We start from the raw sequence: 24,082 nt of genomic DNA, 5'->3' as shown, positions 1-24,082 counted from the left end.
AGAGGGGGTGCAGCCGACTACCAGTAAGGTACAGGCCATCCAACAGTGGCCCCGACCAAAGACCTTACGGGAGGTGTAGGCCTTTCTGGGGTTGGCCGGGTATTACCGAAGGTTCATACCCAAGTTTGCTCACCTGGCTAGTCCGCTAAATGAGCTGCTGAGAGGCACGGCCGGAGGACCCAAGAATCGCCCCATTGAGTGGGGGTCATGGCAACAAGAGGCTTTCGAGGCGATAAAGAAGGTTCTAACCAGTGCCCCGATCCTGGCTTATGCACGGTTTGACACCCGGTTCTTGTACACTGACGGAAGCCTGCATGGTCTGGGGGCCGTGCTGTCTCAAATTCAAGAGGGAAATGAAAGAGTGATTGCTTATGGCAGCCGGTCTTTAAGGGAGTCGGAGCGCAATCCCGACCACTATAGCTCTTTTAAGTTGGAACTTTTGGCACTGGTGTGGGCCATGACCGAAAGGTTTGCGGAGTACCTGACGGGTGCCGAATTGACTGTGATGACGGACAATAACCCGTTAGCACACTTGGAGAATGCCAAGCTAGGGGCTCTTGAACAGAAATGGATGGCTCGCCTCTCCAAGTACCAATATCGTATCCGGTTCCGGTCGAGGGGAGAAAATGGCAACGCGGATGCACTTTCCCGAGTTCCAGTAGGATTGCCGACCCAGAGTGGTGATGAGGAGCTAGAGGGCATCGAAATCCCCGATCTTGGCAGAGCGCCCACTTTCCAGAACATAACACATTCCAGTGGGGTGGCTTCGGGAATGCCGATGGTGTTGGGAAAGACGTTAGCAGATTGGGAGAGAGTCCAAAACAGCTGCCCGGACCAAAAGAAAGTGAAGCAGTGGGTCCGGAGCAAAATATGGCCTCGGCCTGAAGAGCGCGCCAGATTAACTCCAGAGGGTCAAAGCCTGCTAAAACAGTGGGATAAATTGAGCGTTGTCCAGGGGGTCCTGTGCAGAACCATATACCTACAGTCAGCGTTGCAGTACCGACAACAGATTGTCATTCCCATGTTGCTGGGGCCGGCAGCAGACCGGGAGGCCCATGACAGGGGTGCCCATTTCGGGAGCGATAAGACATACAAATGGCTCCAGCGATTGGTGTATTGCCCTGACTTGGGAGACATGGTGACTGAGGCCTGTCTCAAGTGTCGGCCCTGTGGACTGAGTAAGGGTCCAGAAGAATGGGCTCCTATACAATCTATCAGTACATCTGCCCCCCTAGAGATTTTGATGATTGACTATGTGCAGATTGGGTACTCTACCTCAGGACATTCCTACTGTTTAGTCATGACAGACCATTTCACTAAATATGCAGTGGCCATACCCACCAGAGATCAAACGGCGGAATCGGCCGCAAAAGCAGTTTGTAAACATTTTATACAGGTGTTTGGGTGTCCACAGAGAATTCATTCCGATCAAGGGGCTTGTTTCCCGGGTACTCTGATGGGCGAGTTGTATCAGCTCTATGGGAATGAACGTTCCCGCATGACCCCATACCACCCCCAAGGGAATGGGGCGTGCGAACAGTTCAACCGCACCTTGATACAGATGCTGCGAACTTTGGAGGATAGCCAAAAGGCTCGTTGGCCAGAGTATTTGACCGAGCTGATGTGGGCTTATAATAACAGGGTGCACAACACCACAGGTTACTTTCCACATATGCTGATGTTTGGGAGAGCAGGCCAGGAGATTGAGGATCTCCACATGCCCGACCCGATGGGGCCACCCCCGAGGAATACTACCGCATGGGTACAAGAACACCGCCGTCAGTTGAGAGCGGTGCACAGGGTTGTGGGAGAACGCCTGAGGCAAGTGGTGCATCCAAACTCAAGACCAGTGAAGAGAGATGAGTTCACTCCGGGTGACCGAGTGTTAGTCAGGGCCAAGAGGCCATCTGGAAAGTTGGATGGGTGATGGGAGGAGGTTCCGTATATGGTGAAGCGCAGGGTAGATCCTGACATACCAGTTTATGAAGTAGAGCCAGTAGGAACTGGGGGACCCTCGCGGAGTTTGCACCATAATATGTTAAGACGTTGTAACTTTGAAGAGGCCGTAGCTGAGAAGGAGGTGTCTACCCCCGCCATGAGTACTAGGGAACCTCCCTTAGAAGAAGAAAGCAGGGTCATCTCAGTCCCTATACCGGAGGAGGTTCCAGTTCAGACAAATCCGACACCCAGGGAGGGAGCTACACAATCAGCAGCGCATTCTTCAGTGACTGTGCCCAACTGCCTCGACTCTACGACTCTGCGTAGGACGACTAGGTCCAACGCTGGCGTACCTTCACTGCGCTATGCGCAGGACGAGTTTGTTTGGGGAAGGTTGCCGGGGGCATCAACCTCTAGTGGGGTGGCATGTGAGAGGGTGAGACAGCCTCCAATATGTGTACATTGTTCTTGTTACTGTTAATAGTCCACTACTGTGTGTTTTATTATTTGTCCACAACAGGTCGCTGTTCTACAGAAAACATTTTGGTCAAGCTGTGAGGTGACAGGACCATGGTAGCCTGTGATTGGAGCACCCGTTGCCTGGTGACAGCGTACGCACGGGAAGAGAAAAAATAAAAAGCGTGCATACACTGAGGTGACAGTTGGTCGAGGGAGCCATCTGAGTGGAGCTGCGGAAGAGGGAAGGAGGTCGTATCCTGAAGGGACCAGAGTTGCAGCGGATTCAGATTTTGACCAGATGCCTGCTGGATGGGAGAAGACTTGCTGCCGGGGATGTTGCTGAACAACCAGAGCCAGACTGGCTATTGTGTGTACAATACTGGATGCCGCTGAAGAAGTGAGTAACGGCTCTCTGTGGTACCGCACCCTTTTCTGGAGGAGCCTGTCATCAGTCTAGACTTTTTGGCTGATCATACAGCAGACTGGTCTACGTGGACGCAAGACACCATATTTTGGCGCCAAGTTACTTGGGACTGGGTTTTGGCCTGTAATTAGATTAGGTAGGGTTATGGACCGTGTCAGGCCACACTTCAGCGGGATCGGCATAGTGGCTGGCTGGCCACAACCAGCCGTCAGTAAGAAGCTTCTGGAGAACATTCACCTGGCTATATAGCCGCTGTTCTTTATACATGTTCCATATTGTATTGGGTCTGGGGGGATAGAGTTAGTGTGTGTAAGCTTGTAAGCTGTTGTGCTGCACCGCCGGTACTCAGATCACTCTCCCTTTCCTTTGTTCCTTAGTAGCGGTAATATTAGGTAACAAGGGGCAGGTTTATTTAGGCCTGCCCGTTAGGTAAAAGCATAGTCTATTATAGTAGTGCCCTTTGGGGAGTACAGCGCTGCACAGCACAAGGGCCTCAGCCATCTGGCTGAGTGTATGTGAGTTTTGTCGGGTTACCTATTGTTTGTGGTCACGTGGGCAACAATGCTTTAGTAAAATTTGGATTGCACCTGAACTGGTGTCAGAGACGTTTCCCTTGTCTGTGACTTCACTGTATCCTGGGGAGCCCACCCCGGTACACGGCTTACACTCTCCAAATCCCGCAGCAGCCGACTTCGATTCACCTGGACCAGAAACTCGGCCTGTGCCCACACCCTCACTTGGACCTCCGCATCCTCGCCCATGTCCACATCCTCGAGCCCTACCCCTACCCCTCAGCATGGTGTATTACAAATAGAGCAGACAGAGCGGTGTAAAAAATTAGGCAATTATTGGCCTGCAGTTGGAGGATCACAGCGGTTATGTAACGCATACTGCAGTCCGCAAAAAATTATACGCTAGGCTGCAAAAAGACCTAGCTGGGTAATAGTGAGCCACTACAACTCCCAGCGGCTACGCAGTAAAATGCACACGGTCACAGGTAGCCCTAAGAAGGAGCTTTTTTTCAAATTTTTTTGAAAAAACAAACAGCCTAGATAGTGTGTGTATGTCTTTCCCTCTATCAGGGGTTGTCGCCGCACACTGTGCGTGTAATTGACGGGACGCACAGAGCGGTGTAAAAAATTATGCAATTATTGGCCTGCAGTTGGAGGATCACAGCGGTTATGTAACGCACACTGCAGTACGAAAAAAAATATACGCAAGGCTGCAAAAAGGCCTAGCTGGGTAATAGTGAGCCACTACAGCTCCCAAAGAAGGACCGTTGGGGTATTTGTTGACAGGATTCTACAATACCACTGTCCCTGCCTCATCAGTACTGCCCCTATACTCTGTATAATTGACTGCAGACTGAGAATGCAATAGTCTGCACAGCCCAAGATGAAAAAAAAAAAATTGTGCAAAACTGCTCCCAGCAGCCCAACAGTAATGCACACGGTCACATGTAGCCCTAAGAAGGACCGTTGGGGTTCTTGAAGACGCAAACAGTAGCCTAACACTCCCCCTATAGCAGGAACAGTAGGAACAGCACTCTCCCTAATCCCTGCCAGTGTGTGTCTGAGGCGAGCCGCAGGCGGGACCGCTTTAAATACTCGGCGGTCACTTGATCTCACCAGCCACTCACTGCAGGGGGGTGGGATAGGGCTGGAACGTCACAGGAGGAAGTTGTAATGCCTTCCCTGCATGTCTATTGGGCAGAAAATGCCACTAAACATGCAGGGAAGGAAATGGAATTGACTCAAGTACCGCGTGGTGCTCGTCTCGAGTAACGAGCATCTCGAGCACGGTAATACTCGAGCGAGCATCAAGCTCGGACGAGTACGTTCACTCATCTCTAATCAGAACCTGTGTACAATGTTGGTGTGAATTAGCTTATCTGAAAATGAGCCAACAGCAAAGACTCCTTACATACATTTCCACCTTTCACATCAATCTTGACAGTATGAATATTTTGAATTGATATCAAATATAGCTACAAAACTAGTGTAAACTACTGTAACACTTACATGTAGATGGACAAAATCCATGCAGCTGGTCCGTGTCGTAATCTGAAGTGGTGGAGCACCAGAGTAGTCCATCGGGTTGTCCAGCGATTATACAATCTACATAAATTTTGTGGTTGAACTTGAAAGGGAACTTGCAGGGCCGCCCGTTACTATTTCCTTTTAAAGTATATATTTCTGTGGAAAAGCATATTGTATCATTGCTCTCAAGTTAGAATACCTAATGTATATGTCTCTGTTCAGATTTGGATAGGAGTCTCCATCTAGGGTTGTTACCCGGCTGGTGACCAACTGGGCCAACCAGTAATTTCAAGAGACTGATGCCGGTATTTACCTTTTACTAGCAATGTTAATTGCTGGTAAAAATAAGGTACTATGGCCACTAAATGACAATGATAACATCCTCCTTACCTTCATAAGATTTAACACATAAATCGTCCTTCGATGAATGGATATGCCATCGGCTCGAATCTCCTGTCCCAAAAGACAGGACCAGTTTTTTGTTATCGCTGTAGGTCATGTACAGATCACCTTTAAGGACTCCAAACGAGGTCTCATTTTTACATTCCCACTTTTGGAGGTCACTCTTGCCATCACACGTGTTCAGCGTCACTGCTGACTGTTCTGCTACAGATGATACAGATAAGCATTTTTCTGTCCCCACATTTATGAGCTGATCTTCAGAAATCCATTGAAATTTCTGCATAATGGAATTCTCATTACATTCGGCCATGACGAGTGCAGAATCCTCTGCTTGTAGACATTGCTTGCAGGCGTCATTGTAGACTAAAAAGGTTTTAAAACCTAAAAAACAAGGTGACTTTATATTAATAACTTTAACTGCAATTTTATTCTAAAATTGGATTATTTCTTGCAGGTTAGGGTACATGCACTCGGGAGATCAAAAAGTTGCACTTGATATAACAGCGACAGAATCTTTTAGACACGATTGCCTTAATCGGTTACCTTATTACCTTATTTGTTTTCTGTTTTGTTTGTCTTAAATCCAAAATATTATTGTTGCAGGAAAATAATGACTTTATGTACTTAAATAATACAAATCTAATTGCAACTTTATGTTGACAAGTAATTCAACTTAGAATTCCTATTAGGGACCTGCGTATTCCTGCCTCTTCCAGGTCTTTCAACCTGAATTAATTTTAATGTAACCTGCAGTTTCATTCTGTTTTTTTTTTCCAAATCCGTTTTTATTAAGATTTTCCATCAATACAATAATGAAAAAAACACATATTCAACACAGATCACATGCAAGTAAAAGAGTCCGCTGAGCTCAATAAGCACAAAAGATCTAATATATTCAAATAAACTAACATCAACTTAAAATAATTAGAGAATTAAAAGGAGAAAAGACAGACAGTGACATTAAGGGAGGAGAGTGGTGGGGGGGGGGAGGGGAGAGTGCAGATGAAATCTACATGGAGACCTAGAAAATAATGGTATGTGGCCTTCGTAGTGCAAAAGCCTTTTAAAGGTCCGAAACTCCAATCCCATCCAAGGATCGAGTCAAGCTATAGATAAGTCCTACATAATCGCACATAGTCGAGCATGACAGGGAGGTGAGGACACGCAACTCCCCATATCTAAGAATGAGATAGGCATTTACTCTACAAACTAACTCTCACTTCGCACCAAGGATTCTATGTCACTAGGAATCTGTCATGGTTGCCCTCGACCAGCTGGATAGTTCCTCCAATTTACAGGCTAAGTCAACTCTATGCATCCACTGAGTCAAAGAAGGAGAGGACTTTTGAAGCTATAGAAGAGGGATAAGTGCCTTTGCCGTATCAAGCCCCCCCGCAGCTTCGGAGCCCCCGAGAGACGTTATATGCAAACTTCTCTCTTTTCAGGATGCGTTTGCCATTCTAAGAGCTGCCAAAAACCGCAGAGACCTGAATTATGCTGATGCTCCTCTTCAAATTTTTCAGGACCTTGTTCCTTCTACCCTGGCTAAACGTTGGCTTCTACATCCCCTCCTGGATGTGCTGAGGGCAAAAGAAATCAAATATGCCTGGCTGTTCCCCTTTGGCTTGTGAATTACACACAGGGGTCGGAGGTTAAACATCCGTGCTTCAGAAGACCTGCAAGCATGCTGGCAACTCCTTGATTTAGAGCCTGTGGACCTCCCTTGCTGGCTCCCACTCAAGTTGGTCACCCCCACAGCCTAGAATATAGCGGGAAGCTCAAAATCTCCCAAAGGCAAGAAGAAAAAAAGTTGAGACACTACTCCGGGTGGCGAATGATGATTCCAAGACTGTATCCACTCTTCTCTTGCTTGTATTACCTTTAGGGACACTCCAGGTTCTATGCAGGACTTAAACTCTCTTATTATGGGGTGTCTGGTCGACCTAAGGGGGTCGATTCCGGTTAAAAGGACCATTAGTGCTCACTTTGCAGTGGTCTTTCCACCTTGCCTGATGAGGGTCATTTCCCTGTCTCCGCTGTTGGGGACATTGTTTAAATGGCATATAGAAGTTTTCTCCGTGTTCTCCCTCTTTCTCCTCTAAGGAGGTTTTCTATAAATGCCTTTCCATTGTATTCTTCAAGTCCTAGTCGGTGCCTGACAGAGCAGGCTTTGTGTATACAATCGTTTTTGATTGGTTCGCCTGCAGCGCTCCAATCTTGCCTTACCCTGAGTGAGGCAACCTTGTATTACATGACACCCTCATTGACCATCTTGGGACATTTTGGTCTTTTCTTTATCTTTATCGATCTTTCTTTGCTTTTTTCCCCAATTCTCTGCGTCTTGTTTTCCCCTCCCATTAGCCTCAGTGTTTTCCCCACTGATATCCCCCCTCCTTTTCCCTGAAGTGGACTCTACAGCGCAAGCAGAGGACTGTACTTAGGAAACTCTTTCTAATAACTCAGATCTTTTTTATTAGATTATTTGCTGGTGTCCTGAACTTCATCCGGCGTGATCTATCATGGGTGACCACCCCTGTCTTACCTTGCTCAATGTTAGAGGCTTGAACTCGCCTTTCAAGAGACATAACGTGGCTCAGTTCCTGAGAAAGTATGGTACCAAAATCATCTTAACTCATTTTAAGAGGGGTAAATGCCTAGACTTTCCGGGCAGACAATTCACACAGGGATTCCACAACCCACACCTGACGTCTGTATCAAAGGGGGTCTAAATCATTTTCCACAACTCCATCACATTCTGCTGCGATGCCTAGTATGCTGACGGAGAAGGTAGAGTCCTCTTTCTGAGGGGCTTGATCAATAGCACTAAGCTTACTGTGGCAAATCTGTACACTCCCAACACTAACCAAGTCACTTAGCTTGTTGAGCAGTTGGAGACACTTAGAGAGTTTGTAGTGGGTTCCATTTTGCTAGGTGGGGATTTCAATGTTACTTTGACCACCCTGCAGGATTCATCAACGGGACGTTCTCAGGTCTCCAATATTAAGCTGAGGAAACTCATTTGATGCTTATCAGAGCTGAAGGTTGTGGATGCGTGGCGCCAACTTTCCCCCTCCGTCAAGGATTATACTTATTTCTCTCAAGTCCATACCTCGTTTCCTCCACCCTTTTGCTTTCCCTGTCCAACTCAAATATAGACCCCATAACAATATCTGAACATGCCCCGCTACACGTGAACCTCCTTCCCTTAGGTATTGTTCCCTGTGAATGGAGATGGAGACTAAACGCCTCTCTCTTAGACTCTGCAGAAGATAGAGCCTGTCTTCTTAAACAAGTAGAAGAATTCTTCCAGCTAAACCTGTTTAAGGACCAAACCGTGCCTCTAGTTTGGGAAGCACATAAGGCTTTTGTAAGAGGCCTTTTGATTGTGCTAGGCTACAGGAAAAAAAAATTCAACAAAAAGACATAGACGAATGCTTGACCCAAATTGCTAAACTAGAATATGTCGATAAGCTCTCTCTTAACAAGGAGAACCTAGAAAAATTGATAGCAGTAAGAAAGGATCTGAAGCTCTGTCTGGAATCTAGATTCAACAAAAGATATCTCCATCTTAAACATGTAGTCTATCCTCAAGGTAACCGCTTAAGTAAATATATGTCAGCGCTAATTAAGAAAGCCCATACTAGAAACCAGATCAATTCAATAAAAACTCGGATGGGATCCTCGGTTACGTCCACCCGAGATATAGCTAAGGAATTCCAGAGATTGTATTCCCAGCTATATAATCTATGGTCACATAGATTATATGGAACTAGGAGTCAGATTGATGATTTTTTAAAGGACCTGCGACTGCCCAACTTGGACGATGAAGTGTCTGCTTCCTAGAAGGCCCTGGTTTCGCAAACCAGAGGTGGAGAGACTTTTGGACTCTCTCTCCCGGAAAAAGTCCCAGCCCAGAACGCCTCCCTCTTATCTATTATAAGTCCTTCCGGTCTTCACTAGTACCTCACCTGACTGAACTCTTTAATTCCCTCCTGCGGGAGGATGCCCTCCTGAGGCAGGCACAAGAAGCTCATATCACACTTATCCATAAGAAGAATAAAGACCCAGAGATGTGTGGCAGTTATAGACCCATCTCTTTCATAAATCTGGATGTCAAGTTGTGGGCCAAACTCATTGCTAAACAGCTGGAGGATCTCATCCTAAACCTGATTGATAGAGAGCAAGCGGGGTTTGTAAAGGGAAGGGAGGGAAGAGATAATTACTTCTGTATTTTTCATACTATGCATTATGCTTAATTAAAAGGAATACCCCTAGCCCTAGTAAGCACTGATGCCGAAAAGGCATTTGATAGGGTCAATTGGCTTTATATGCATACCATTCTTCTCCAGCTCAATTTTCCCCTGCTCTTTATTTCAGCCATCTTTTCTTTATACTCTGAACCCTATGCCAGACTGAAAATTAATGACACCCTGTCCCTGCCGTTTGACATCTGAAATGGCACCCGCCAAGGCTGCCCACTCTCCACTATTCTCTTTATTCTTGCCTTGGAAGCTTTGCTTCAGAGTGTCAGGTTAGACCCTGAAATACAGGGCCTGGCCTTGGAGGGGCAGAAGCTGTCTACTGCTGCATTCACAGACGATATTGTATTTTTGATTACAGCCCCAGAGATGGGTCTCCCTAAGCTGGAAGTAAGTTTGGAAGCCTTTCCAACTTTAAAAGTAACTTTGCCAAATCAACATTCTTAAATGTTTCTATCCCCCCTAAGCCGTTGCAGAATCGTAGAAACCAACTCCCAACTCTCTTGGTCCAACTCAGCAATTGATTTTCTGGGTGTGTAATTAATAGAGATGAGCGAACGTACTCGTCCGAGCTTGATGCTCGGGCGAATATTAGCGTGTTCGGGATGCTCATTACTCGTAACGAGTACCACGCGATGTTCGGGTTACTTTCAGTTTCCTGTCTGAGACGTTAGCGCGCTTTTCTGGCCAATTGAAAGACAGGGAAGGCATTACAACTTCCCCCTGTGATGTTCCAGCCCTATACCACCCCCCTGCTGTGAGTGGCTGGGGAGATCAGATGTCACCCGAGTATAAAAGTCGGCCCCTCCCGCGGCTCGCCTCAGATGCCTTGTGAGATAGCTGAGGGACAGTGCTGCTGGTGCCGGAGCTGCTGTAGGGAGAGCGTTAGGAGTTAGTGTAGGCTTCAAGAACCCCAACGGTCCTTCTTAGGGCCACATCTAACAGTGTGCACTACTGTGGAGGCTGCCTTTTGCAGTGGTGCATATTTGTTTTTTTCCAAATCGGCCGTGCAGAGCATTGCGCCCTGCAGTAATACTACAGGGACAGAAGTGGTGGTTAGGCAGGGAGAATGTTAGGAGTTAGTGTAGGCTTCAAGAACCCCAACGGTCCTTCTTAGGGCCACATCTAACAGTGTGCAGTAGTGTGGAGGCTGCAGTTAGCAGTGTTGCACATTTTTTTTTTTTCCAAATCGGCCGTGCAGAGCATTGCGCCCTGCAGTAATACTACAGGGAAAGAATTGTGTAGGCAGGGCCAGAAGACATATTTTATTGATTGAATATACGCAGTGGGCCTTTCCTTGAAAAAAAAGGGAAAACATTCTATTTGGCCTGCCTCTGACAGTCCTCAGCGTTCTGGGTACGTGTGTGGTGGGTGGAGAAGGTAAACAAAAATCATACGCAGCCAGTTAAGTTTAACAGCAGGCTTGCGCCAATTTATTTCCTGCCTGGGAAATCACCGCTCTGCTGTAGTTAATAACTCTGCAACACTGCAGTTCTGTGACACATTTGCAGGGCCAGAAGACATATTTATCATTGATTGAATATACGCAGTGGGCCTTTCCTTGAAAAAAAAGGGAAAATATTCTATTTGGCCTGCCTCTGACAGTCCTCAGCGTTCTGGGTACATGTGTGGTGGGTGGAGAACGTAAACAAAAATCATACGCAGCCAGCTAAGTTTAACAGCAGGCTTGCGCCAATTTATTTCCTGCCTGGGAAATCACCGCTCTGCTGTAGTTAATAACTCTGCAACACTGCAGTTCTGTGACACATTTGCAGGGCCAGAAGACATTTATTATTGATTGAATATACGCAGTGGGCCTTTCCTTGAAAAAAAAGGGAAAACATTCTATTTGGCCTGCAGGCTTGCGCCAATTTATTTCCTGCCTGGGAAATCACCGCTCTGCTGTAGTTAATAACTCTGCAACACTGCAGTTCTGTGACACATTTGCAGGGCCAGAAGACATATTTATTATTGATTGAATATACGCAGTGGGCCTTTCCTTGAAAAAAAAGGGAAAACATTCTATTTGGCCTGCAGGCTTGCGCCAATTTATTTCCTGCCTGGGAAATCACCGCTCTGCTGTAGTTAATAACTCTGCAACACTGCAGTTCTGTGACACATTTGCAGGGCCACAACAAATTTATTATTGATTGAATATACGCAGTGGGCCTTTCCTTGAAAAAAAAAAGGGCAACAACTACTATTCTATTTGGCCTGCCTCTGACAGTCCTCAGCGTTCTGGGTACGTGTGTGCTGGGTGGAGAACGTAAAAAAAATCATACGCAGCCAGCTAAGTTTAACAGCAGGCTTGCGCCAATTTATTTCCTGCCTGGGAAATCAAATCACTGGTAATACAGCATGCTGAGGGGTAGGGGTAGGCCTAGAGGACGTGGACGTGGCCGAGGACGCGGAGGGCCAAGTGAGGGTGTGGGCAAAGGCCGAACTCCTGATCCAGGTGTATCGCAGCCGACTGCTACGCGATTACGAGAGAGGCACGTTTCTGGCGTCCCCACATTCATCGCACAATTAATGGGTCCACGCGGGAGACCTTTATTAGAAAATGAGCAGTGTGAGCAGGTCCTGTCGTGGATGGCAGAAAGTGCTTCGAGCAACCTATCGTCCACCCACAGTTCTGCGCCGTCCACTGCTGCAAATCCGAATCCTCTGTCTGCTGCTCCTCCTTCCTCCCAGCCTCCTCACTCCACTACAATGACACATGCTCAGGAGCGGGAAGACTCCCAGGAACTGTTCTCGGGCCCCTGCTCAGATTGGGCAGCAGTGGTTCCTCTCCCACCAGAGGAGTTTATCGTCACTGATGCACAACCATTGGAAAGTTCCCGGGGTCCGGGGGATGAGGCTGGGGACTTCCGGCAACTGTCTCAAGACCTTTCAGTGGGTGAGGAGGACGATGACGATGAGACACAGTTGTCTATCACTGAGGTAGTAGTAAGGGCAGTAAGTCCGAGGGAGGAGTGCACAGAGGATTCTGAGGAAGAGCAGCAGGACGATGAGGTGACTGACCCCACCTGGTTTGCAACGCCTACTCAGGACAGGTCTTCAGAGGGGGAGGCAAGGGCAGCAGCAGGGCAGGTTGCAAGAGGCAGTGCGGTGGCCAGGGGTAGAGGCAGGGCCAGACCGAATAATCAACCAACTGTTTCCCAAAGCGCACCCTCGCGCCATGCCACCCTGCAGAGGCCAAGGTGCTCTAAGGTCTGGCAGTTTTTCACAGAGACGCCTGACGACCGACGAACAGTGGTGTGCAACCTTTGTCGCGCCAAGATCAGCCGGGGAGCCACCACCACCAGCCTCACCACCACCAGCATGCGCAGACATATGATGGCCAAGCACCCCACAAGGTGGGACGAAGGCCGTTCACTGCCTCCGGTTTGCACCACTGCCTCTCCCCCTGTGCCCCAACCTGCCACTGAGATCCAACCCCCCTCTCAGGACACAGGCATGACCGTCTCCCGGCCTGCACCCACACGGTCGTGTGTGACAACGGCCGTAACCTGGTGGCGGCTCTGCAGCTCGGCAGCCTCACGCACGTGCCATGCCTGGCCCACGTCTTTAATTTGGTGGTTCAGCGCTTTCTGAAAAGCTACCCACGCTTGTCAGTCCTGCTCGGAAAGGTGCGCCGGCTCTGCGCACATTTCCGCAAGTCCCACACGGACGCTGCCACCCTGCGGACCCTGCAACATCGGTTTAATCTGCCTTTCAGAAGAGTGGGCCTGGTTGGCAGCCATCTGCCAAGTCCTTCGAAACTTTGAGGAGTCTACCCAGGTGGTGAGCGGCGATGCTACAATCATTAGCGTCACCATTCCTCTGCTATGCATCTTGAGAAGTTCCCTGCAAAGCATAAAGGCAGACGCTTTGCGCTCGGAAACAGAGCCGGGGGAAGACAGTATGTCGCTGGATAGTCAGAGCACCCTCCTGTCTATATCTCAGCGCGTTCAGGAGGAGGAGGAGCATGAGGAGGATGAGGAGGAGGGGGAAGAGACAGCTTGGCCCACTGCTGACGGTACCCATGCTGCTTGCCTGTCATCCTTTCAGCGTGTATGGCCTGAGGAGGAGGAGGAGGAGGAGAAGGAGGATCCTGAAAGTGATCTTCCTAGTGAAGACAGCCATGTGTTGCGTACAGGTACCCTGGCACACATGGCTGACTTCATGTTAGGATGCCTTTCTCGTGACCCTCGCGTTACACGCATTCTGGCCACTACGGATTACTGGGTGTACACACTGCTCGACCCACGGTATAAGGAGAACCTTTCCACTCTCATTCCCGAAGAGGAAAGGGGTTCGAGAGTGTTGCTATACCACAGGACCCTGGCGGACAAGCTGATGGTAAAATTCCCATCCGACAGCGCTAGTGGCAGAAGGCGCAGTTCCGAGGGCCAGGTAGCAGGGGAGGTGCGGAGATCGAGCAGCATGTACAGCACAGGCAGTGCAACAGTCTTTAAGGCCCTGGACAGCTTTATGGCTCCCCAGCAAGACTGTGTCACCGCTCCCCAGTCAAGGCTGAGTCGGCGGGAGCACTGTAAAAGGATGGTGAGGGAGTACGTAGCCGATCGCACGACCGTCCTCCGTGACGCCTCTGCCACCTACAACTACTGGGTGTCGAAGCTGGACACGTGGCCTGAACTCGCGCTGTATGCCCTGGAGGTGCTTGCTTGTCCTGCGGCTAGCGTCTTGTCAGAGAGGGTGTTTAGTGCGGCTGGGGGAATCATCACAGATAAGCGTACCCGCCTGTCAACCGACAGTGCCGACAGGCTTACACTCATCAAGATGAACAAAGCCTGGATTTCCCCAGACTTCTCTTCTCCACCAGCGGACAGCAGCGATACCTAAGCAATACGTAGGCTGCACCCGCGGATGGAAGCTACGTTCTCTCTCACCATCCAAAACAGGGACATTTCTGCTTCATCAATCTGTGTATAATATGCCTCCTCCTCCTGCTCCTCCTCCTGAAACCTCACGTAATCACGCCGAAAGGGCAATTTTTCTTAGGGCCACAAGGCTCACTCATATAATTTTTCTAAACAATTTTTATACGTTTCAATGCTCTTAAAAGCGTTGAAACTTTAACTTGAACCAATTTTTCGTTAAACTGGGCTGCCTCCAGGCCTAGTTACCACTTAAGCCACATTAACCAAAGCGATTAATGGGTTTCACCTGCCATCTTGGTTGGGCATGGCCAATTTTTTCTGAGACTGTTATCTCCCTAAACTGCTGCAATGGGAATGTTACTGGGGCCTGTCTTGAGTGCTACTATTACTGAAATGGAACTAAGACTGCGCTCCCCCTATACTGCTGCTAGTGATATGTTAGTGGGGCCTGTCCCTAATGCTACGGCTGAAATGTTAATAATTCTGGGCTCTGCCTATACCGCTGCTAATGGTATGTCACTGGGGTGTGGAAATAGAGGCTTCACAAAGACATGATGGCGGCGAGGCCATTTCCCACCAACGCTGTTACTGTTAAGGTGCATATAACCACGGACACGTGTAGAGGACACAGTGCCTCCAAAACATCCCCTTCCTCCTCCAACAATGAAAACATTCTTGGCAAATACCTTTGCATTGGTCCGTCTGGTGGCAGTCCAAGAATTTCACCTTTAACGACACAACAAGAGAGCACCACCACCATCCCCCCGCCACGGCCCACTTAATCCTGGCCACATTCCGAAAACCAACTACATAAAACTGCGCTACCAGGTCCGCAGTTACCACCACATTACCACCAACGAGGTTACTGTTAAGGTACATATTACCAGTCAGACTGGGGCATGCAGTGTGGGCCGAAGCCCACCTGTATTAAGCACGACATTACTACCTCAGCTGTGTTGGGCAATGCAATGGGATATATTTATGTACCGCCGGTGGGTTCCAGGGAGCCACCCATGCTGTGGGTCCACAGGGAATTATAAATGCATCTGTTTCCACTTCTAAAGAACCCCAGTCTGACTGGGGCATGCAGTGTGGGCCGAAGCCCACCTGTATTAAGCACGACATTACTACCTCAGCTGTGTTGGGCAATGCAATGGGATATATTTATGTACCGCCGGTGGGTTCCAGGGAGCCACCCATGCTGTGGGTCCACAGGGAATTATAAATGCATCTGTTTCCACTTCTAAAGAACCCCAGTCTGACTGGGGCATGCAGTGTGGGCCGAAGCCCACCTGTATTAAGCACGACATTACTACCTCAGCTGTGTTGGGCAATGCAATGGGATATATTTATGTACCGCCGGTGGGTTCCAGGGAGCCACCCATGCTGTGGGTCCACAGGGAATTATAAATGCATCTGTTTCCACTTCTAAAGAACCCCAGTCTGACTGGGGCATGCAGTGTGGGCTGAAGCCCACCTGTATTAAGCACGACATTACTACCTCAGCTGTGTTGGGCAATGCAATGGGATATTTTTATGTACCGCCGGTGGCTTCCTGGCACCCACCCATGCTGTGGGTCCACAGGGAATTATAAATGCATCTGTTTCCACTTCTAAAGAACCCCAGTCTGACTGGGGCATGCAGTGTGGGCCGAAGCCCACCTGTATTAAGCACGACATTACTACCTCAGCTGTGTTGGGCAATGCAATGGGATATTTTTATGTACCGCCGGTGGGTTCCAGGGAGCCACCCATGCTGTCGGTCCACAGGGACTTCACAATAGGGAGTTGTACCTGCCTGTGTCTATGAATTAAAAACCGCGGTCTGACTGGGGCATGCAGACACCTTGACAGAATGAATAGTGTGTGGCACATAGGTTCCCCATTGCTATGCCCACGTGTGCAGCTCCTGATGGCGGTGGCACAGGATTATATTTCTCATTGCTTCTGTACAGCATTGTGGGCTATCGCCCCGCCCCTTTTAAAGAGGGTCGCTGCCTAGCCGTGCCAAGCCTCTGCAGTGTGTGCCTGCGGTTCCTCCTCATGGCAGACGCACTTATAAATAGACATGAGGGTGGTGTGGCATGAGGGCAGCTGAAGGCTGCGCAGGGACACTTTGGTGTGCGCTATGGGGGGGGGGGGGGGGGGTTGGGCAGCATGTAACCCAGGAGAAGTGGCAGCGGAGTGTCATGCAGGCAGTGATTGTGCTTTGTTGGAGGTGGTGTGGTGCTTAGCTAAGGTATCCATTGCTAATTAGGGCTTTTCAGAAGTAAAAGTTGTTGGGAGGGGGGGGGGCCCACTCTTGCCGCTATTGTGGCTTAATAGTGGGACCTGTGAACTTGAGATGCAGCCCAACATGTAGCCCCTCGCCTGCCCTATCCAGTGCTGTGTCGTTACCATCACTTTCTTGAATTGCCCAGATTTTCACACATGAAAACCTTAGCGAGCATCGGCGAAATACAAAAATGCTCGGGTCGCCCATTGACTTCAATGGGGTTCGTTACTCGAAACGAACCCCCGAGCATCGCGATAATTTCGTCCCGAGTAACGAGCACCCGAGCATTTTGGTGCTCGCTCATCTCTAGCAATTAACAAAAAAATAGGGGATCTTTATCTCTCTAATTTTTCACCACTTCTCACTAAAATTACTCTTGCCCCAAAGCCCTTCCCGGTCACTCCACTCTGCACACTACCTTGCTTTATGGGCTCCCCTTCTGACTAAATTCTGGTAAGTCTTTGGTCCAAATTTGCTGACAGGATCTTTAGAGACCTACAAGCCCTTGCACACTTGAGTCCAAAGGAGGCCTTATGGTCTCTTCTGCCCAAACAGACCTTCTCTTTCCTACAGTCACCCATGTGGTGGGACTGCAATTTCATTCTGTGATAAATTCAATAAAAAAAGATTGTTAAAAAAAAAAAATGCACCCGAGATTCTCGAGCGCAAATTGCATTGAACAGCATTCAGACATCTTGTCTGTTTGTTGTCCAATGTGCAGAACACAGTATATTGCCATGTGTACTCTTGTCCAAAAATCGGACAAGAATAGGGTATGCTGAAATTATTTTTACTTGCACAGTTAATCCAAGTGAAAAAAAGCCAGTGTACATACACACAATCATATGAATGGGTGCCATTTCTTCGTCTGAAAATCGTCCGAAAAACATGTCCGTGTGCATGTACCCTATCATTAATATTTCCTAAACAGGGTGAATAGACGTATAAATAAATATCATTCTATGGGTTCAGTTCAATGTCTGTGGAAGCCTCAAGACATCTCTTAACATAATGTTGTGGTACCTTGCCATAGTTTTTGGAAGGGGAGGGTAAAAAAATAGTTCAGAAAGAAAAGGTTACATGTAAGTCATGAAAATTGTACAGCTACAATATATTTAATGATTTCAATATACAGTTGTGTCCTTAAATGTTCCCTTTGGCTTAAGATATCCCAAGATGATTGGTATGAAATAGCTAGCTATGACAAATAAAATCACATTCGGTCGTTATTTATGCTGTATGTATTTGCAAGAGAATGTATCATATTTGTATCACAAGAAATTGGAGTATGTCATAAAGTTCACGGAAAAGAAAACATGTAACCAGGGGCCTTTCAAAGACTAACACATGGTGCCAGGTAACCCTATAGAGATCAACAGAATCTAACAAGAAAAACAAAAGACCATGACAGAATTACATTTTTTCCATTCCACTCCATCTACGGAGATTTAAAAGTTTTCAAGAATTTTCAGTATTACGCAGTACATTAAATGGTACTAATGAAAAATACAACTTGTCCCACTGAAAAAAAAACTGTAACAGAAATAAAAAATTATGATATGACTCTTGAAAGATGGGGATAAAAACAGGACAACAAAAAAACAAATCACATAACAAGAATCAAGGGATCAAAAATATATAATTATTCAGAGGATGTAAGGAAAGAAAACATAACATCTTATGTTACAACCGTCCAGCCTTAGTTTGGCATTTACTTTTCACTTCTGCTTTCTCGTGTTTGAGTAACCACTGACTCTTTGAGTCCGTTGTTTGAGAAGAGTGACATCTGGTTTCACATCCTCCAAGTTTGGGATGGTGAAGACCCCGTAGTAATACCACCCAGTAATACAGAATTGGTCATTTGCTAAATTGAAAATCTGTTTAAGTCCAAAAAAACCCTGGAAAGTACCCAGAGTGCAAATAATACAAATGCCACATGAAAATCCACCATCACAGTATTCTTTGACTGAAATATGAAAAAAAAGTTATTTTCTGGAAAAGTGGGATGAAAATGTGAACAAAAACTGAAACGTACCTGATCTTTTAAGGGGTTATATTAAGCCCCCGTAGTAAAGTAATATTTTATGTATGCTGATGTCCTATTATGAGTCACAGTCACTGTCTTGCCTAACCTGTCTCTGCTGTTGGGCGCAGCATATGCTCTCCTCCTACCTGTGCCAGGTGCTGTGCTTTGTCCTCATTTCAGCCCCTCTCTGCTGCCCAAAGAAAGTGCATGCCCACAAGCCGCATGTCTTAAAGGTTCAGCCCATGCACCCAGCTTTCCAATCCCCAACCAATCCTGACAGTTCCTGCCTACTTAGTGCTACTTTGCCAATCAGGTGTCTGAGCAGTCTCAATACTGTGTGAAGGTATAAGTGTGTTTCTGCTTGACCTGGTATTTGATCCCTGCCTGAACCACCCAGCTTTCCTGACCTCTGTAATCCTGACCATGGCTCACTATTTGAATATGCTTTCCTTGTCTGCCTCCTGTTCTTACTCCTGGCTTGATCTACATTGTGAAGTACTCCGCCTGCCAGCATTCCAGCTCTGTTCTACATCTATGATCCTGTCTAAACCTTCGGTCTTGCATCATGAAAAACCCACGCAAGTGCGTCTGCTGCCTCTTAACCTCATGGCGGAGACCAGTTCCTGATTGATAGGATGAAAGAGTGAAAACCACCCAGGACTGTACCTGTATCTAGCTCCCAAGTCAAATCAATTTTGAGGCACAGTGGATCCACATCCGATGCCGTCACATATCTAAAATGCTTATTACCTCTGTCCCCTGACATCTCCTTTTGGATCCATTGGTAGAGAGGCAGCATTCATGGCAAGACAGATGAATAAAAAGGGAGCTTTATTCCATCAGGGTTCCAATAGCATCTACAACAATGTGGACTACACAACAAGGTAGTAGAGGCGACGTTTCGATCCGGATAGGATCTTTCTCAAGCCCTATCCGTATCGAAACGTCGCCCCTACTACCTTGTTGTGCAGTCCACATTGTTGTAGATGCTATTGGAACCCAGATGGAATAAAGTTCCCTTTTTATTCATCTGTCTTGCCGTGAATGCTGCCTCTCTACAAATGGATTAGTGGGTGAGTGAGCAGACTGTGGATCCAGTCTGAGGAGGCGTGACATTACCATGGCTGTAAGGCACCTGAGGGTGTGAGCCATTTGCTTGAGTGCTGCTGCGACATTGTAGAATTGATGCAAATCTCCTGTTGGATGGCAGTCGGGTTCAGCCACTTTAATGTAATGTGTGCAGCCAGATATAGACCACGACCTCTGTCTATATGCCCTATTAAAGCATGCGGACATCATAGGGTGGTCCCTCCTCTATGAGCCAGAACGGAGAGAGTTGCTATGTTTCAGTTCCTGTTCTGGGAGACTTGAGCCGTCCTTGTATTACATTGATGGACATTTATCTGAATGGTCACCATCTAATGCTACATTTCCCCTGGTGGCTTCCCCTGGCAAAACCAACTGTTAGCTGGGGATGCCAGAAGTAGTCATGTAAAACTATGCTGGTTATATACAGACCCTCAGAGCTGACCTATCAGTTAGGATGTATTCATACGGATGATTTTCTCACACGAGTTTTGTCTGTTGCAAGATGCACAAAGTTCTCCCGGAAATGGAACTTATTATTTGCAATGGGTATATTTAGGTGGAGCGACAAGTCGCAACAAGTCCTTTTTTTTGGGTGATATCGCGCATTATTTTCTAACGAAGAAAGAAAAAAAAAAATATATATATATATATATATATCGCACCCGCATGCAGATGCGATTTTAATGTGATGCAATTTTTTTCCCCCTATTTAAACAATATGCAATTGTCACTCATGAAAATCATATGTGTAGCAATGTAATGCGTTTGCTTTGCAAAATGCATCTATATCGCAGCGAAAATTGCAGGTTTCCATGCACAATATCTCACTCACCCGTGTGGATACATATTGTACTATGAGCAGTCATGTAATATAGAACCAGCCACACTGAACACTCTACTTCTAAGCACCGTATAGGACGGAGACCAATAGTGCCACAGCGCCAAAGTAAAAACACCCTACAGCGTTCATACAATACAAGCATACAGCGTCCAAATAACAGATCCTATACAGCGCTATACAATGCCTATAAAACAATATTAAGGTTTGTGGTGCCCCTTCAGCAGTGACCTGCAAATCACAGCAGCTCCATAAGAGATGTAAGTACAAGGGTCACTTACCCCACAGGCAGGACGGCCACATTAGGTACAGCAGTATGAGTAGTATGGAGGCGCTCATTGTAAGTATCTCATTAGTCTTTCCACTTCTTATGGGAACCGTGTGGACAGAACGGCACCAAGAGAGTCCAGTAACAGTTCACAGGGAGAAGAGCGTCACATCCAGAAGTGTGGGCTCTATATCATAAAGGAATATCCCATCACATGGGGCATTATAGCAATCAGCACCTCCCAGTCCTAACCGCACACATAAGCAAACTGCTGTGCATGACGATTAGGAAATGTTACTCCACAAATCAGCCTGCATGGGACAGACCTGCAAGTCAGCTCATTGTTGGATTTCTTAGGAACCATTTCATTATTTCTCAACTGATTCATTTTTTTTTATTTATGATACAGCAAAAACTTCTGTTTTACTGAGAAATTCCATACAAAGGAAAAGCAGAAGTATTACAGATCAGTGCAATATAAATCAAACATAAGTGAGCGTGCGTGCAGTATTCTAAGGGTGCTAACGTTTCTCGTTTTTTTTTTTTGTCATCCACTTTATTTGCCTTTGCAGCAGCTGACTGGCATTGGTTACTCCAGTTTAGTCTACAATCCACTAGTACCCCCAGATCCTTTTCCATATCACTTTTCCCTAGTGGTACCCCATTAAGTGAATATTGGTGACATCCATTTCTCCTGCCCATGTGCATAGTCTTACATTTTTCAACATTGAACATCATTTGCCATTTTTCTGCCCAAGCCCCCAGCTTATCTTGGTCCGTTTGTAGCCGCACATTGTCCTCCGTTGCATTGATTATATTGTATAATTTTGTGTCATCTGCAAATATTGATATTTTGCTGTGCAGCCCCTCTATCAGGTCGTTGATAAATATGTTGAACAGAGTGGGGCCTAATACTGAACCCTGTGGCACCCCACTAACGACTGTGGTCCAATCAGAGTACGAACCATTTATTACCACCCTCTGCTTTCTATCATTGAGCCAATTTTTTACCCAGTTACACACGTTTTCGCCCATTTCGAGCTGCCTCATTTTGTATATTAGCCTATTATGTGGCACAGTGTCAAATGCTTTAGAGAAGTCCATATATACGAGATCAATCGACTCTCCCAGGTCCAGCTTAGAGCTTACTTCATCGTAGAAACTGATCAGATTTGTCTGACAGGAGCGACCCTTCATGAACCCATGCTGGTGAGGAGTTATTCCCTTATTCTCCTTGAGGTACTCATCGATGGCGTCTCTCAGAATCCCCTTGAAAATTTTTCCCGTTACTGAAGTGAGACTTACTGGCCTGTAGTTACCAGGCTCACTTTTGCTCCCTTTTTTGTAAATTGGAACCACGTTGGCAATGCGCCAATCCAATGGTACTACACCGGTCTTGATAGTGTCTAGAAATATTAGGTATAGCGGCCTAGCTATCTCGTCACTTAGTTCCCTTAGTACCCTTGGATGTAATCCATCTGGGCCCGGCGATTTATTAATTTTAGTCTTCTTTAGTCGCTTCCGCACCTCCTCCTGCGTTAGGTATGAGATATTTTGTGAGGGGTTCATTTTATTCCCCTGCATCTCGTGCGGCATTTCCTTTTCGTTTGTGAACACACTTGAGAAGAAACTGTTTAGTAGATTTGCTTTCCCTTCGTCATCATCAATGATTTCTCCTGCATTATTTTTTAAAGGGCCAGTGCTCTCCCTGCAAATCCTTTTGCTGTTAATATAGTTGAAAAATAGCTTCGGGTTGTTTTTGCTCTCTTTGGCGATCCGTCTTTCTGCCTCCTCCTTGGCAGTTTTGATCTTATCTTTGCATATTTTGTTTTTTCCCTGTACGATTTTAGCGCTTCTTCACTGCCTTGTTGCTTTAGTAGTTTGAACGCTTTCTTTTTTTCGTTTATTGCTCCTCTTACCGTCTTGTCGAGCCATATTGGTTTCCTTTTAGTTGAGTTTCTTTTATTTTTAAAGGGAATGAACTGCTCACATGAGGTGATTAGGATCCTTTTAAACTTTTCCCATTTGTCCTCTGTACCGTTATTTTTGAGGATGTTGTCCCAATTAATGTTACCGATAGTAGTTCTAAGTTCATCAAATTTGGCTTTACTAAAGTTTAGTTTCTTTGTCGCTCCCTGAAAAGGCTTCCTATTGATTGACAGCTGGAAGTTGATTATATTGTGGTCACTGTTCCCCAAGTGCCCCTCAACCTGCACCCCATTTATACGTTCCGGTTTGTTGGTTAGTACTAGGTCCAGAATGGCCCTCCCTCTCGTTGGTTCTCGCACAAGTTGGTTCAGGTAATTGTCTTTAATTACTCTCAAGAACTTATCACCCCTGTGAGATTTGCAGGTTTCCTTCTCCCATGTTATATCTGGGTAATTAAAGTCCCCCATGATAATTACTTCGTTGCGCTTTGACACCTCTTCTATCTGCCTTAGTAGTAAGTTATCAGTTTCTTCTGTTGCTTTTGGTGGTCGATAGAAGACCCCTATCAGGATTTTGTTATTTTTTCCTCCCTGTATTTCTACCCACAGAGATTCCACCTGTTCGTCTCCTACCCCTATATCCTCCCGTAGCCTCGGCTTCAAGTTCGATTTGACGTACAGACATACCCCTCCCCCTTTCTGGTTCCTTCGGTCCCTTCTGAAGAGATTGTACCCCTGCAAATTCACCGCCCAATCGCACTTATCATCAAGCCATGTTTCCGTAATTCCGACTATATCATAATTTTCATCAGTCATTCTCGCTTCAAGCTCACCCACTTTACCAATCAGACTTCTTGCATTCATGGTCATACAATTTATATAATTTTTTTTGTTTTTTAAATTTGTTTTGTTGCTATTCGTACTTATGGCTGTTCTATCAGTTCTAACTGTACTAACCCCACCCCCAGCCCCTTTGCTTGGACCTGGATCGCTAGTTACACTGGCTACCCCACTATTTCTCATTTTACCCTCCCCCCAGTCCCTAGTTTAAACACTCTTCCAGTCTTCTAGCCCTCCATCGACCTCTAACTTGTCGACCTCTAACCAGGCCAAATTTTGCAAATCTGACGTGTCACTTTAACATGTAAAAACACCAGAAAGGTTTTGCATATCCAAGCGATTCTGACATTGTTGTACTTCATTTAGGTGGAAAAACAGCCCGGTATGACAGCTCCATGCTGTCGGCTACCTGCG

At 46.7% G+C, this 24,082-nt stretch overlaps 1 protein-coding gene across 1 annotated transcript in view; it reads right to left on the bottom strand.

The window, feature by feature from the left end:
• Nucleotides 1–21,139, bottom strand: part of LOC136586789 (macrophage mannose receptor 1-like) — a 298,478-nt gene extending 277,339 nt beyond the window's left edge. Inside the window, exons 1-3 of the mRNA XM_066585016.1 lie at nucleotides 20,914–21,139; nucleotides 5,251–5,643; nucleotides 4,843–5,016 (exon numbers count right to left, since the gene is read on the bottom strand). Of these exons, the coding sequence (XP_066441113.1) occupies nucleotides 4,843–5,016; nucleotides 5,251–5,643; nucleotides 20,914–20,971 (625 nt within the window). The 5' untranslated portion in view covers nucleotides 20,972–21,139. The remainder of the gene's footprint in view (nucleotides 1–4,842; nucleotides 5,017–5,250; nucleotides 5,644–20,913) is intronic.
• Nucleotides 21,140–24,082: the final 2,943 nt, after the last annotated feature.

This window comes from Eleutherodactylus coqui, chromosome 12 (genome assembly GCF_035609145.1).
Source record: "Eleutherodactylus coqui strain aEleCoq1 chromosome 12, aEleCoq1.hap1, whole genome shotgun sequence".
Classification (NCBI taxonomy): Eukaryota; Metazoa; Chordata; class Amphibia; order Anura; family Eleutherodactylidae; genus Eleutherodactylus; species Eleutherodactylus coqui.
This window is presented reverse-complemented; position numbering and strand designations above follow the sequence as displayed.